The 16760-nt window shown below is 34.5% G+C and overlaps 1 protein-coding gene across 3 annotated transcripts in view; it reads right to left on the bottom strand.

Moving 5' to 3' along the window:
• FucTB (alpha-(1,3)-fucosyltransferase 10) overlaps positions 1 to 16760 on the bottom strand; it is a 167922-nt gene that overhangs the window by 43600 nt on the left and 107562 nt on the right. For all 3 annotated transcript variants that reach the window (XM_090393841.1, XM_090393824.1, XM_090393832.1), the window contains exon 5: positions 11267 to 11544. In XM_090393841.1, coding sequence (XP_090249967.1) covers positions 11267 to 11544 — 278 coding nt within the window. The remainder of the gene's footprint in view (positions 1 to 11266; positions 11545 to 16760) is intronic.

Below are 16760 nucleotides of genomic sequence, written 5' to 3'. Positions count from 1 at the left end.
CTGAGAACAGGACTAGAGCGAGTGAAAGTGCTAACCTTATATGTGATAGGACCTTTTTATAACTGTCTGGACTATAGTGTTTTACTTAGAGGCTAAATGTTGAAATTTTAGAAGTTCACTGTTACTGAATCATGCCCATGATAGAATTTTGGTATTTTGTAGTCTAATCTGGGGAATTGAATGGTTGTTAATTTATATAACTGCGTTGAGCTTACGAGAATTGGATTAATTGATCTGTTGAAAATAATTTAAGTGACTATTTAGTTACAATTAGATAGATTGTCTGAGAACCTGAGATTTCCTTTCATGAATAAGTCATCATATGTCTAAAGCAAAGTTTTGATCTCTGTGTACAATACCTTAGTGTAAAATAAATGTTTTGCTTTTTTATATCTAAGGAAACTTGCCTGATTTCTCATGCCAATGTACCACTTGCTAAAATTAGAACCTGTATGAATTCAAGTGCATGGGGGAAGAAAATTTGGTTATGACTGTTGACTAAGGAATAAACTAATAGGGTATAAATAAATAATAGATTCTAAGGCCGTGTAATTATCTGCGTGTTAGCTCTCCGACAGGAATATCTCTTTTGTATAGTAATCAAGATGGCGCAGCTGTATTAACAAATAAATTTTTCTTGATTCCGAAAAGGAGCTAACTCCAGATCTGTAACAACAGAGAAATTTGGCTCTCGCCCAGGGCATTCTCTTTGTCTGCAAGAATAGTACACGTGATCCATGAGAAAGCATGGTGTCTGATAAAAAAATCAGCTCTAACTAAGATTAAGCACTGTAATTTAGTGGCTGGAATAGGAACAGCAGAACAATCCGTAGAAAGACTAAAGAACTCTAGATAAGATTTATAAAGGACAATAAGACATGACAAATACTAATATACCAAGAAATAACAATGGCACAGCCGACAGGATTTAATTCACACAATTAATTAATCAAAACTGTGAAATAAGGTGAGCAGGTTTTGTCTTGAGATCAGGCGTTTTTTTTTTCTTTGTAAGAAATTTAGAATTAGCAGTACTACAGTTCACCTCTGAAAGCTGCTCAACTTTGATTCATTTTAAAACATTCTTACACACTCTTCTTTTCAATATGAAATTCAATTTTATCATGCTTAAAACTAAATAGTGATCACTTCCTATTTCAAATCCTCTGTACTCTTGTGTCTTGAAACAGTGGGAACACATTGCTATCAACTATAACATAGTTAATGAGACTTATTTCTTGCATCTTCTCTCCACATGAATTTATGCACATTTTTATCTTGGATCATGGTGCTAGTAATAACTAGTTTAAGTCCTGAAGAGAAGTCCAGCAGGCACTTACCATTATTATTAGTTTTGTTCTTTTCTCCAAATTTTCCGAAAACAGTCTATATGTGTGGTAATCATTTCTTACTCTGCTGTTTAGATCTCCAACAAGGACCAACTTTTTTCTTTCTTGTTGTGTCAGCTGCCCTCTCTAATTCCTCTACTTCTACCTTAGTAGTACCTTCTGTCGGATCATAGGCACAAATAAGTCTCATTGTCCCGTTTCCCATTGATATTTGCCCACATCAATCAACTTGATATTGCCTGCTATTCAAGAAGATTGTTAAATACTATAACTACTCCTTTTCACTGACTGTTATTGTCTGAATATAACATTTTGCATTTGTTGCTCAGAAAGATCTCACCTGTTTTGCATCTTCTTTGTTTCAGTCATGCCTATTATGTCGATCCAATTACATATTCAATTCTTCTGCTAGAAATCTTTTTTCCTGATTTCTTTATTCATCAACTTTTGACCTATCAAATGACAGACAAGCACTTTTTTCAAGCCTTGATTATAAGGCAGAGCAAACATACTGTAACTAATATATATTTATCACTGTGTGCAGGTAAGTCAGAATGTATCCACAATGTATTTATTAAAAGTAGCATTACAAGTATATAATTTCTCAACAAAATCTTCCTAGTTTTAAATAAAATTGATTTAAAACACATATAAAAGCATGTGTGTTTGAAGAAAAAAAATTTCAGATAGACAGCAAAATCATTCACTTATAAGAATTGATCAAGATGTGAAGAATATATATACCATCTCATTTGCTATCAACAAGTTTACTCATTGTGCTCAACTGAGACATTTGGTGACATAAGAAATAAATTTGATTAAGACCACCTTCATGTTTAACAGCTTCATTGAGTTCTATGTTAACAAGGTCATTAATGGTTAGAGAGTTTCTTGACTGCCTGCCTCCCAAGAAGTTATCAACACAACCACATTTCCAACTCTCATATCATGGACGTTTCTGGGTGAATTGCTGAACTAATTAGATATGTTGGATGCAATGTGACTTTTTGCCCAATTAACAAACTTTCTTCTTTTCTAGGCTCTGATAAGAATAAATTCCACAAACTTTAGCATACTCCAATGTTTATCAAATTCACTGCAACTGTGAGTTAGTTTATTTTGACCAAACTAGTCAAAGTAAGTCAAACTAGTCTGTTCATTATAAATAGCTGCAAACCTGCCAGTTCATCATCATGAATATTTTGGAATCCAATGATCATGATAAACATTAGCTTCTAAGAGATGGAATAATTTGGACTTCTGGAACATTCCATTTCACCAAATATCAGATCATTCGGAAAAATGATTAAGGTTATACACTAAACATTTTCTCACAGAATGAATGCACAAAGAAAGCTGCTAAATCTCGAATTATTATTATTATTATTCTTGAGAGAGACCTCCAGGGAGTCAGGGGCTCATTGAGGGAGGCAACATACTACACGCACCAGCTATCATACTTATTCTTGAATTCATTCGCACTGCCTGCACACACAACATCCAAAGGCAATCCATTCCAATCACGCACCACACTGTGAGAGAAAAATCTAGCCTCCAACCCCTTTTTAGCAGAATTTATTCTCAGCTTTGAAGGATGCCCTTTTTGTCCTTTCCCCACCCTCCATAAAATGAAAAATTCCATCAACTGAAATCCTGTATGATCCTTTTAGAAGTTTGTAAGTCTCAATCATATCACCCCTCTTTCTATTTTTTGCTAGTCTGCAGTCTACAAATTCTCAATCTGTCTTCATAATCAGTATTCCACAATCCTGATATCATTTTTAATATTCTCCTCTGCACTCTTTCCACTGTATCAGAATCACAACGAAAACCAGGAGACTATACCTGAGCACAATAGTCCAAGTGAGGTCTTACTAAGGCCTTATAAAGAGGCAAAATGACATCTGACATCCTTAGCATTTACATGTGAAGGTTCATTTTCAGCATTGCAATTGTCGTTTGAGTTGTATTTGCAACTTTGCTACACAAGCCCCTCCCCCCAAACTTCAACTTGCTATCTACCAACACTCTAAGATCTCTAGCATGATCAGTTTCTTCTGGCATAATACCACCAATATAATATGACAGTAGATATCTAATCATGCCCAAGTGCATGATTTTGCATTTACTGACATTGAACTGATATCCATTTTTCCAAGCCTACAATTCCAGCCTATTCAAATCATCCTGCAAGTACTGCATATCAGCAGCATTCCTGATTACCCTACCTATCTTCATCATCATCAGCAAATAGCTGTATGTCACCTGTCAAATCCTTCCCAATATCATTAATGTACAGATTGAATAACAGTGGACCCAGAACAGATCTTTGTGGTACACCACAAGTTTTAATTTTTTTTATTAATCTTTGTACTGATTATGGGCAGTACTACCCTTACATCAGGTCCAGACATCTTGTCCAGACTTGATATAGGCCTAAGCCTTTACAAGTGTTTTACCCTATGCCTGTTCTAGTTATCATTGTAGTCATTCTCTGGTGGCAACGCCATGCCACCAGTGTGCCCTGTAGGGCCCTCAAGGAAAGAACTTTTATATCCTTCTCTGTAAGCCCAAGCTGTTTTAAGTCATAGCTATCTGCGATCCATACGCCATTTAAAGAGATGGTGCGCTGGTAAACCTCGGAGTTGCCCCATGCTCCTCCCATATCTTACTAACTAGATCTTAAATATAGCAGACTCACATCCCCTGTATACCACTTTTTTTGATATTTGTCAGTCAGCCATTCTGATATTTTCCACACTGATATTTTATAATCCAAGCCAATATTCTCCAATTTACGCAACAGTCTTCCATGATGTATTCAAAATCCAACAGTATTATTGTGTATCCATTCTCCTTGTCTAGTTCACTGCATTATTATAGAATGTAAGCAAGTTGCTAAAACATGACCTTCCCTCAGTAAACCCATGCTGTTCATTGCAAAGTAGAGATTCTCTATCAACACATTTCTGGAGAGCCCTAACCAACTTTTCCAAAATCGTCACAACCATGACTTATTTTTAATGGTATTAACAACATCAAATGAACTATTTTATAAAAAGTTTCATTAAATGCTTATGTTTTGCTGAATTCCAAATCAGCATCATTAGTCTAAATCTAAAGTCCTATTTTGGTGCCCTCTAATGTTTAAAAAATAAATTAATTAAAAAAAATTACTGCTATGTGGAAATTGTTCTTAAGATAACAGTCTCCCAAATTTTTGGCAAATTAACACAACCATATTTGTTCAGGTTAGGAGAATTCTTCATAGCCATAGCTGACTCAAAAAATAATCTTTCTGATCTGTAATGACAGGATTAGATGGAAGAAAACTAATGTGCTACTTAAAAGTCGTTACAGATCAGAAAGATTATTTTTTGATTCAGCCATGGCTATGAAGAATTCTCCTAACCTGAACAAATATGGTTGCATTAATTTGGCAAAAATTGGGGAGACTGTTATCTTAAGAGCAACTCCCACATAGCTGTAATTTTTTTTTTTTTTTTACATTAGAGAGTACCAAAGTAGGACTTAAGATCTTTTGTCCATTACAAATGTATTTTTTCACTTACTCACTGTCGCATATACAGGCTGTGTTATGCTCTGATGATGATTTGAAATTCAGCAAAATATAAGCAGTTAATAAAACATCTTTTTATAAAATAGTTGGTTTGGTGTTGTTAATAACGTTAAAAATAAGTCACGAATAACCATCAACACCTAAGCTTATCTGTTAGATCTTCACCATCACTCTCGAGATACTGATTGGGCTTTGCACCACCCTTGTGCAATGGAATTACCATACATTCTTTCCATTCCTGCGCAATCTTCCCTGTTGTGAGACTCAAATTATATAGCTTCATCAAAGGAGTAGCCAGTTCAGCTGAACACTATTTTAGCACCTGTACTGATATCTCATCATTTCCTATTGTTGAACTGTTATTCTCTTTGTGCAATAGCTCTAATACTTCCTGTTCATTCACCTGAGTTTCTTCATTCAATGAAGAGGTAGCAGTAAATTGAATGTTGCATACACCAGGTTGATAGCTTTTAGCAAAATGGGTACTCATTAGTTGAACAACCTCTTCATCATCTGCATTCAGAAGAGTTATTCTTTCATATTTTTTTTTTCTTTTACTTGCAGCATAACAACAGGATTCTTTTGGGTTGCCTTTAACTTGTAGAACCAGTTTCTTTTCATACTTGGACTTAGTTTTCCATACAACATTTGTGAATATTCTGACCTGCTGCTTATAATTATCATAACTGACATTATCCTTATGCACACAATATTCCTTCCACATAATCCATTTCTTAGGAATCTCTTGCTTAATAAGATTACATCCATTTGACTCCTATCCTATTTTCTTCCAACTCTCGGGAAACATTCTGATATTGCATCATTTAAGTATTATCACTCCAATATGAAAAAAAGCAAAGATTGAAGTCATCCACCATATAGGGAAATTGTCCTTCTTCATACATCACACCATATGCAACAGTTTATATAAATATATATTTACATGACTTGTTTAAAAAATGTCATTAGGACTTAAAAGTACTCCAGGCTATGTCTTTGTCATTTCTATTATAGCTCACACATTCTCCTTATTGAATATGTGAGCTATAATAGGATATTGACGATTTGATATTGGTACTTAGCTGAAAATTTTGTAGAAATAAAATTTACCCATAAGTTCCACTAAAAAAACTGTATTGAGATTATCATGATTAGTGCATTCTTTTACTATGATTTCTTTCTTGATAATGTTTAAGACTGTGAACTGAATCTCAGGAAAGTGTGAATATTACTTTTCTTCCAAACATTATTATTATTTTATTTTTTTTTTGACAGGGAACATGGTGTATTTCCATTCTAAACCAACTGTCCTTTGCTGTCCTCTGTCAGGTGCTCATAGTGATAGTTCATGTTTAATCAGTAGTGATATACCTCAGAAATATGTCACTTTTCTCATGATATCTACACCAAAGAAGTGAATCAAATATGGATGCCTATAGGCAAAATCATGATATCACAATGTAATGGACCCACTGATTCTCTTACAGTTAGGACGAGTAGTAATTTTTTATTTGTTGTTATTGTTGTTTAATGATTTTGCTCATTTATCGAAACTCTCCTGAAGATGTATACTACAACAGTATACGAAACTAGCTGAGAATTTGGCTAGTTAAACAGTCTTTCTTTTAACAATTATGTGGTCTATATACTGGAATTCATCTAAATTATTAACACATCCAAAACAGATTTTGAAAGAGCCAAAATCGAGAAACTTGTATTGCATCCAAATGGTGGTCATGTTTTCTAGTTATCTGACAAAGCTACTGCTTATAACTTTTTTGTCCATTTGTGCTTCCACCTCTTTTGTATAAAGATGGTTCTAATGCTTTCACAGAAAAAAAATCACTATTTCGTTCTTACTTGTCCTCTAATGTTTATAGGTAAGAAGATATTTACTAAGTAATTGTCTTCTTACCATTCCCAACTTGCAACATTCCATTCCTTCCTTCTCTCTCTTCCCACAAAGAAATTAAACAAATCTTTGAACTGAATTCTTCTAATCTGGATGCTAAAAAAACTTCTGGTTCTGATAGTATTTCTTTGATTGTTTTGAAGATGAAGAGTTGACTTTGTTTTGTGCTCCTCTGGTATTTATCCTGAAACTTAAAAATTACTTCTTTTTTTTTAAATATATGAATCCTATCTGCATAAAAGACTATTAATTTATAGCACATTATTATTTTTCCATGGATAAGATAAAAGTTACATTCAACCTATTCCTAAGAGAATGACAAATCTCTCTACTCTAAAATGACCATTCTATCATATCATATTTCAATTTTATTCTAAAGTAATGGGAAAAACTACTATCAGGCAACAATTACCATGAAGAGATCCTTGTTCACGATAATTGTTCATATTGTCCACATTTAGACACTGAAGTTTGAACACTAATGAACTGGTGACACATGCCATATAGTCTCTGACTTCTAGAAGACAGGATGTCTGCAGAATTTTTTATTTCATGTATTGAGGAGGGTTCTCAAGAAATTTCAACTTCTTTGCCACATACAACCTATCAACAAAACCAGCCTATTTTTATTATTGACTGAAGACTCCTAAGATAAAATTTTTCCATTATTGCTACCTAGCATCTGTCAAATTGCATATAACTGCAACTTATCTTGTTTGAGACAAATTGATCAATCAGAACACCAATCTTATTTTCAAATAATTCAATGTCATAAGACCTGGCTTACAGGACATGGGATAACAACACTGGCACAGGATCCTTTGAAATGCTACAAATCTGCTATATAGACGCACATACAAATTCAAATGCCTCTTTAGAGGGTTGGTTGGATAGTTTTAATTTATTATATTTAAATTTTCCATTGATTATTCAACACTGAAGCTGGACAGCTTTTTTTCTTAAATCATTACAAAAAACCAAAATATCAGAACATGTTACATATGCTTTCTTATTTAAACAGGAGGCTTACAAACCATCTAGGAAATAATCCTTTTACCATTTACTTTGCCAGGTTGTGCCCAGAGTCCAAGTATAGTGGCATGAAAGGGAAAATATCAAGGCTACACTATATAATGAACTGAAGCCCGGATGCTTTTTCTCTCTATGGGAAGAGTGCCTGTGGATCTTTCACTGTCACTACAAGCACTTTCTCTTTCTTAACATATAATCAATTATGCAAGTGAATAAAAACTTTTGATAACATTCTGCATCAAAATAAATTTCCCTCTAAAAAAAAAGGAAAACAAAACTAACTTAAAAAACAAAAAAATAAAAAAAAAAAGATCCATAATAACCACTTTGCCAACCTTCTTTGTCTTAACACTAATTTAAATTATGTGACCAGTACCACTTAGATATCTAAACCTGATCAGCTATTTTTGAGAAAACTCAATTGGGGATCTATACTCTTTAGCACCTGTGCTGATAGCCCACCGTTCCCTATTGCTGAATTGTTATTCTCTTTGTGCAATAGCTCTAATACTTCCTCTTCATTCACCTGAGTTTCTTCATTCCGTGAAGAGGTAGCAGTAAACTCAATGTTGCATACACCAGGTTGATAGCTTTTAGCAAAATGGGCATTCATTAGTTGAACAACCTCTTCATCATCTGCATTCAGAAGAGTTATTCTTTCATACTCTTTTTTTTCTTTCTTTCTTTTACTTGCAGCATAACAACAGAATTTTGGTCCCATACAGTTAATATTTATTTGCTATCTTTATCACTTCCTAAATTCTGATAGCCACTCTGGCTGTTTCCATCATTTGTTCAGTAAAGTCATCTGCAGTAATACCCTAATAGTGAGGTTGTCTTTCTTGGAGAGGAGGGGAAGAGAGGTGGAGGGAACTTAACATCTTAGAACAGCTTCCCATCCCCAATTCCACCAATCAAGCTAGCAGAGATGTTGAAAATTTTTACTATCAGTAACAATCTTTCTCAAATTGTCCAATACCAAATAATCCTCTCCATTCCCTAACAACCCTTGATCTCTTCTTAATCAGGTATCCAGATAAATATGCTATAGATATCAGCTCTGTTCTTGGTAATTCAGTTAACCATAACCTTGTCTTCTTTCTAGCACAGTCTTTTATCCAGTCAATTTGGCACTCTTATAGTACCCTTTGGCACTATAAGAGTGCCAAATTGGATGATCTGAAGGATTTCTGCTCCTCCTTTCATTGGGATGACCACTGTTTTTGCTCTTCAGATGCAGACATCTGCTCCAACCAATAACTGAAATAATTCTTACTATCACAAAGGCCATCATTTCCCATTTCATCTCAAAGCCAAATACTATCCAAGGAAGTCCAAGAAAACAATTCAGCTTGAATTATTTTTTCATTCAAATAATGGAGACATTCATCAACAGTCAATTTCTTCACTGACTAGAAGCCCACTAGTTATCAATGATCTCCAATATGGATTCTGCCACTCTCAATCCACAGCAGATCTCTCTCTCTCTCTGCCACCATCAGCCATCTATGGACCAAAGTTACTGAAAGATGTGGTGAAAAACCTATGCAGTCATTCTAGACATTTCCAAGGCATCTGATCAGGCTTGGCACAAAGGCCTATTTACCATATGGTCCACCACTGCCTTTTGCTAGTAGACTGCCAATTCTTGCTATTCGTTGTGTCATGGTGGATGGCTTGCTTATTTCAGATTTTCCCATCTGGAGTATTCAAAGACCCTGTATGTTCACCCATGCTCTTTCTCCTGTTTATAAATTACCTTTATCACTAATCTCAAATCCTATCCATAGTTTTTCCAACAAACACTATACACCATTTCCAAGGCATCTGATCAGGCTTGGCACAAAGGCCTATTTACCATATGGTCCACCACTGCCTTTTGCTAGTAGACTGCCAATTCTTGCTATTCGTTGTGTCATGGTGGATAGCTTGCTTATTTCAGATTTTCCCATCTGGAGTATTCAAAGACCCTGTATGTTCACCCATGCTCTTTCTCCTGTTTATAAATTACCTTTATCACTAATCTCAAATCCTATCCATAGTTTTTCCAACAAACACTATACACCATTCCTCATTTTTCTTTGACTAACTCTGCAGAGCTCATATATATATGTCAGGCTACAATATCTTCTACAAATGTCACACTTCATCTCTCCTCATCTTTGATAACCCACATCTCCATACAACACCAAGTCTCTCTCCTCGGAATGATGTACCTTTCGCCTCTCTTTGAGAATACATACCACACGCACAGCCTCCTCCACACTCCAAAAAAGTAGGCATTTTTTTTCAGCTCAAGACCATTTCTCACTTGTACAGATCCAAGAAACTGTATAAATGCCAAATTCACTCCTGCTTAGAATGCTGATCATATGGGTAATGCTCTAAAAACCTCTCTAAAAATGTACAATGCTGTCCAGAAGAGGGCAATCTAGTTAACGTGTTATCCCTTCTCTCACAGGCACATTCTATTTACTATCTCATGGACAGATTTCCATCTTACATCTCTTCTATGTGTATTTTCATGGATGCTGTTAATGCCACTGAACTCGAAATACCCAAATTATTATTATTATTATGTGACACCTCCAAGGAATCCAAAGACTCATCAAGGGAGGGGCACCTACTCCACAACTCAATCCTACAGCAAACCGCATCATCTACACAAAGGCATCTTCTGCCTACCACCACTAATATTTTCACAGACAATCACAAACATCCATGCCCACGGTAGGATTTGAACCTGCAGCCTTTTGGCTAGAGAGTGGATATGCTAACCACTTGACCAACCAAATCTCCAATTTACCTCTGGACAACTATTAACTTTATACAGATTGACCAACCAATTGAATAAATCTTCACATTTGGAATAGTGCCACTAAAATATAAAAATCCTTGACTCTCAAGAATAGAAAAAAGCAGTTAGGTTGGTTAATAACCCACCTCTCGCCAATTTACTCACCCTCCTCAGTTACAGATATTGTTTCTTCTGTTTGCATCTTCTACAGATATTTCCATTTCCAATGTTCTAATGAACAATGGTCATTAAAACACATACAGCAACTATTCAACACTTCTTTGCAGTTGAACTCCACACACACACAATTTTCTTTTCTTTCTCTTTGTTCATTCCCCTTTGGGAACAAGCTCCTCTGTCCTGTATTTCCCAAAATGTGTATAATCTGCAGGCCTGTTTGCAGATCTTCATATTAAATCTTAAGTTTCTTCTTTTTCCTTTATTTTTTGATCATGCAAAGTACTAAGGTATGTTAGGTTGAACAACCTCATGTATGAGAACTACACACACACACACACACACAAAAAAAAGAATAAATAAAAAATAATTATGTTTAAAACAGAAAACAAGTCAAAAATTCATTAAATATGCCATACCTGTCAGGAAGATCTTTATTGTGCAAACATTTACCATAAGAATCCACTCTGATATGTTTCATCAGTTCTTTTACATAGGTATCTCTATCAGATGGAGTATCACAATCAGTGTGTACATATACTATAGGGGCTATATCAGCCAATCTAGAATTTTTGATAACTGTTGGTACAAAGTACTGTTGGTTGATCAGGGATTTCAGATTGTCCAAATACTGCAGAGTTAGTGGCAAGTCAGAATGACGACGAAAGGTAGCAGTGTGGTTGAAAAGGTCCATAACCTGAATATAAGATATTGTAATTATAAAAAAGAAGCAATAAATATCTTAGTAAAGATACTAAAAGAGAGCAAAACTAATAACAATGAATTAAATTTAAGGGCATATGTAGAATACCAAAGAAATTAGAGCAAATAATTTTATCTATCTAGTAATATGCATCAAAGTTTGCAAGGTTATAAACCTATCGGATATTAGATTTGGGCTTTTGACATCATTTTTGCATCTTAGGCAAGGAAATTCATTTGCCACCTAAAGACATTCACAAACATCCATGCTTGCAGTGGATGAAATTCAAAGTCATGACCTATTTGGTTAGATAGTGGGCATGCTATCTAACATGGTGTTTATGTGGACAGGTTTTCTAAATACTGTAAATGAGAGCAGGTCATTAATACCAGTGTCCAAAAAAGGCAAACTGATTTTTCTAAGATAAAGTGTATTTTAGAATGTAGGCAGTTAAATGTACCAAAAATATCTAATGTGTCTGGGTCAAGTGGCTGTGCTGCTGAGGACAAAAAAGCATAATCAAATTTCATATATATGTACCCTTAGCAGGTGTACGGGGCATTCTTATGGTACTACATGAAACAGCTACATCATTACCAACTTTCTAAGAAAAATTTCTCCTACAAATTAATCTGTTATCCATCAAGAATAACATCATCAGATCTTACATTTGTCTTCTAAGGCACTTCTTAATATGTCAATCCACCTAAATCTTGGTCATCCTCTGGATCTTTTTCTTACCATCCAGGCAAAAATACACTTGCCTTGCTAATCTTTCATCTCCCATTCTGTTTAAGTAGACAAACCACCTAAGATTAACTCAGACACATTTCTCGATGCTAACAATGTGAAGTTCTTGCCTAATGTCCTCATTTTAATATGATACTGCCCCTCATGCCATCTGTTCACTCCCCTAATCTTTCTCAAAGCTCTCATATCTATGGTCTCCAGTCTTTAATCACGTGTTTTATTTCTAATCCAGCTCTCAAATCCATATGTTAAAACTGGATGGGACACTGTCTTGTATACTGCTAATGTTTCTGACTGTTTTCTCTCTCTTGTTCCATATAGATGTGTTCAACTGATTTCTTATGATATTAGTTTTGCTTATTCTTTTGTCTATTTCCAAATTTAATTGCTATCTTCACCAAAAAATTGTGCATAAATAGTGAAATGATTTACTTGTTCTAAAGGTTCTCCTTTCAGGATGCAAATGATGTTTTCAATGTTTCTATCTAGTTTTATAGGCTGTTGTTGTCTGCTGATTTATATACAAATTTATTACAGCAGTTATTCAATTTAGTTAGGGAATCCTGCAGATTTGTACTGGATTTATTTGGGAGTATAACATCATCTGCATAAAGTAAAGAGCTCTAACATTAGAACACCTTCAATTTTAATATCAGGTTTATTGTCATTTTCCTTCATAATGTGATCTATACAGATGATAAATAAAAGTGGAGATAATGTGCACTCTTGTCTCACACCTGACTTAACAATCAATTTGCTGACTTACAACTCAAATACAGATTATGTATTGCATGATATAATGTCCCACTTATGCCATATAACTATATAACTATAGTGTTTTGAACAGTTTTTCTCTTGGTGCCTTATTATATACTTGTTTCAGATCTATGAAGCTTAAATACAGATCCTTGCTACCTTTTTCAATTATATGTCTTAAACTGAAAATCTAATTAGGACAACCTCTATTTTGGCCTGAACCCAGCTTATTCATCTACAAGCTTCACTTCCACTATTTTTCTTCACCTCTTCAAGTATGTTTGCATAGATCTTACTTGATACAATAAGTGGGGAAATTTCTCTGTAATTCTTACATTCTGGTGTTATTTCCCTTTTTATAGATGTATACATACATTGAAAGACCTATGCCAATCATCTGGAAATCAAACCTCTGACTTATGCAGTGTAGCTACTGTAAAACTTTCATTTGAGCATGTCTGTAAAATATCATCCACTCCAGCTGCCTTTCTACATTTAAGATTTTTTGATGGTTTTTTCTACCTCAAATATTGATATGTATTTCTGATTACAATTGTATATAGAATGTTTTCTATCACTACCTGTGTTATTAAATAACTTTCAAGATATTTAAATGCTAAAGTATTCACACTGTAGAAATCAGCTAATGAGTTGACAGGAAAGAATTGCATTTACTTAAATATAAAGAGCCAACAGGCTTCATTTCGGCGATATAAACATTAATTAAATTAAGGGGATATTAGATCCCACATTGTTTTAAAACCGAATAACTCAAAGACCGGAATCAGAGAGTTTCATACCGAATATATAGTATAAAAATTATAAAATAAAAGTATCGGCGAATACTAGCGTGAGCTGAATGCAAGTAGTCCTAGAACGTAGTACAAACACGGGCAACTCGTTGCAAAGGTGGAGAAAGTTCTGATCACTATTCTTTGGTATTTACCATAATGTAAAAAAACATTTCCTAGGAAATGTATGCTGTTATTATATTATGGTAGGGAGGTCACTACCCAGACCGGTTTCAGCCTTTATTGAGGCTTCATCAGTGAGTAGCTAGACCAAATTAATACCAAAGGGTATAGCGAAAAGAACTTATATACTCTGCTATATGGTCCAAAAAGGTGCACCCATTAAGTTACTTAAATATAAAGGGCCAACAAGCTTCATTTCGGCGATATAAACATTAATTAAATTAAGGGGATATTAGATCCCACATTGTTTTAAAACCGAATAAGAAACTTAAAGACCGGAATCAGAGAGTTTCATGCCGAATATATATAGTATAAAAACTATAAAATAAAAGTATCGGCGAATACTAGTGTGAGCTGAATGCAAGTAGTCCTAGAACATAGTACAAACATTTATCTGCTGATACATTCCTCTTTTCCACGTGGTATAACCAGCATGAAAACTTAAATGAAAAATATTGATTAGGGGATGAAGAGAAGTGGGACTTAATGAGACAGGAATTTCTTTTGTAATAATGATAAAAAAAGGGAAGTACACTGATCTCTTAATTACCTTCAAATGAATGAACTTCAATTTACCAACCCCAGAATGGGTTAGTGCCAATGAACTTCTGGTACAGTACCATGTACTACCTTAAGTTATCCAACCTTTGAATTATCCAAATGGCAAATTACTCTCCTGCTGTAGTTGAAAAATTGAGGACATACATACTGTAATGTCAAAATAATTATAATATTTCTGAACTTTTTAAGAGAACAATTTCTATACTGGTTTTAAATTTTTTTTTTTTTTAATTATAAAAGAAAGGTCGATTTTGCCAATCTTAAGCAGTACTGTTAATGCTGTCAACCGTTAGACAAAGAGATGAGGTGCTTATGCATTATGAAAAATCCATATATATGGGAGAAGAGAGAGAGAGAATGCATTAGAACATTTTCAGTTTGTTAGAAATTTCTCTAGGACAGGAAGTAATAATTTTCAAATATTTTATTTTTATTTATTTTATTATTATTATTATTATTTTTTTTTTGTGGAGGGAGGGTATAAATAGGAGCACTGTCTTTAAGTAAGAGCTATGATATGATAGGTTAGTTGAGAATGGCCATAACTGCAAATGAGTCAATGCACTGCCAATTAAAGATTATGCAGGTTGTATGATGTGCAGTTTATGAATGGGAGTATGATGGATGAAAGGACTTATATAAGGCTAATGATTTGTACTTGAATGAATACGGGGTTCAGATTCTGGAAAAGTGTTGATGAATGGAGCAAGTTTTCTCTATGTACAAAGTCAGGGAAACTAGAACTAGAGCTAGTGGTGTGTGTGGGGGGGGGGGGGCATGCAAGTGAGTGTGAGAATGAAAAAAAAAAAAAAAAAGTGGAAATATTTTCATAGATGCAGTGTTACTCTACCATTCTTTCACTTTTCTCTTGTTCCCATGTGTATAATTCATACGCAATTCAGCAGTTTGCCGCTGAATTGCATACAGACCAAATAACTTCTCATCCTTCATATTCATTTCACCTGTTCTTTGAGACAGCCTCTCTCTCATACACAGTTTTCTCACATCACCATTAGCTATTCAAGAAACATACCAAGTTTCTTCTTTCTCTTAAACCACCTGCCCACACACTGTCCTGTTGTGGAATAGACTTTGTAACATCTCATTAGTGTGATTTATAAAAAATATGTAATTTTAGTTTCTGAGTTTTTTTTTTTTTTTATATTATTATCATCATCATCACAAACCATGGGCTCACTGTCCGTTCATGTCTGATGCCTGCTTCACTATCTTCTTCCACCTTTCTTTGTCCAGTGCACAGTGTCACAGTTTTTGTACACCCATTCCACACCAGTCTTTTATATCATCTATCCATTCTCTGTATGGTCTACCTCTTCTGTTTAAATCATCCAAAATACCAAACATAAATGTCTTTATCTTCCGGTCTTCACTTCTGCATTAGATTCTGTTTTGGTTGTATCTTCTGATAGAGCTCTTCATTGGTGATTTTCTGTACCCATCCTATTCTTAGAATCTTCCTGTAACAAGTTCTTTCAAATGCAAAATTCTTTATCTTGATTCCTTATTTATTACCCACGTTTCAGATTCATACAGTACACTGCTGAAGATGCATGTTTCCAGTATTCTTAGTTTTGTTTGCAGGCTGATCACTTTACTTTTCCAGATGTTATCCATGGCCTTCAGATTTGTTCTTCCCTTTGCAATCCTGATCTTTATTTCTTTTTTTACAGTTCAAGTCATATGTCAGTTTACTTCCCAAATATGTGAATTGTTCTACATTTTCTATATCAGTTCCATCTTCTTCTCACCAAATACCATTGCCTTTGTTTTTTCCAAGTTCATAACAAGTCCAAATCTTTTCCCTTCCTCATTTAACAGTTTCAGTGTTTTTTGCAGTTCTCTTTCATCTTCTTCAATAATAACAATGTCATCTGCAAATCTCAGACTGTTAATTCTCATTCTGTGTACAGATATTCCTTTGACATCTTCCTTCAGTTTGTCCATTGCTCTTTCTAAATGTGCGATGAAAATGCTTGGTGATATTGGGGTCTCCCTGTCTAGTACCTCTGCTTGTTTAAACCATTTCTCCAAATCATCACCTATTCTAACTGCTGCAACTGCATTCTGATAAACATCTTTTAATATAGCTATTAGTTTTTTTTTTTTATCAATTCCATAGGATTCCAGAACTGCTAATGTCACTTTCTG

Source organism: Typopeltis vanoorti, chromosome 1 (assembly GCF_054136105.1).
Source record: "Typopeltis vanoorti isolate ZY-2024b chromosome 1, IOZ_Tvanoo_1.0, whole genome shotgun sequence".
Classification (NCBI taxonomy): domain Eukaryota; kingdom Metazoa; phylum Arthropoda; class Arachnida; order Uropygi; family Thelyphonidae; genus Typopeltis; species Typopeltis vanoorti.
The sequence above is the reverse complement of the archived record's forward strand: the minus strand, read 5'-3'. Positions and strand labels throughout refer to the sequence as shown.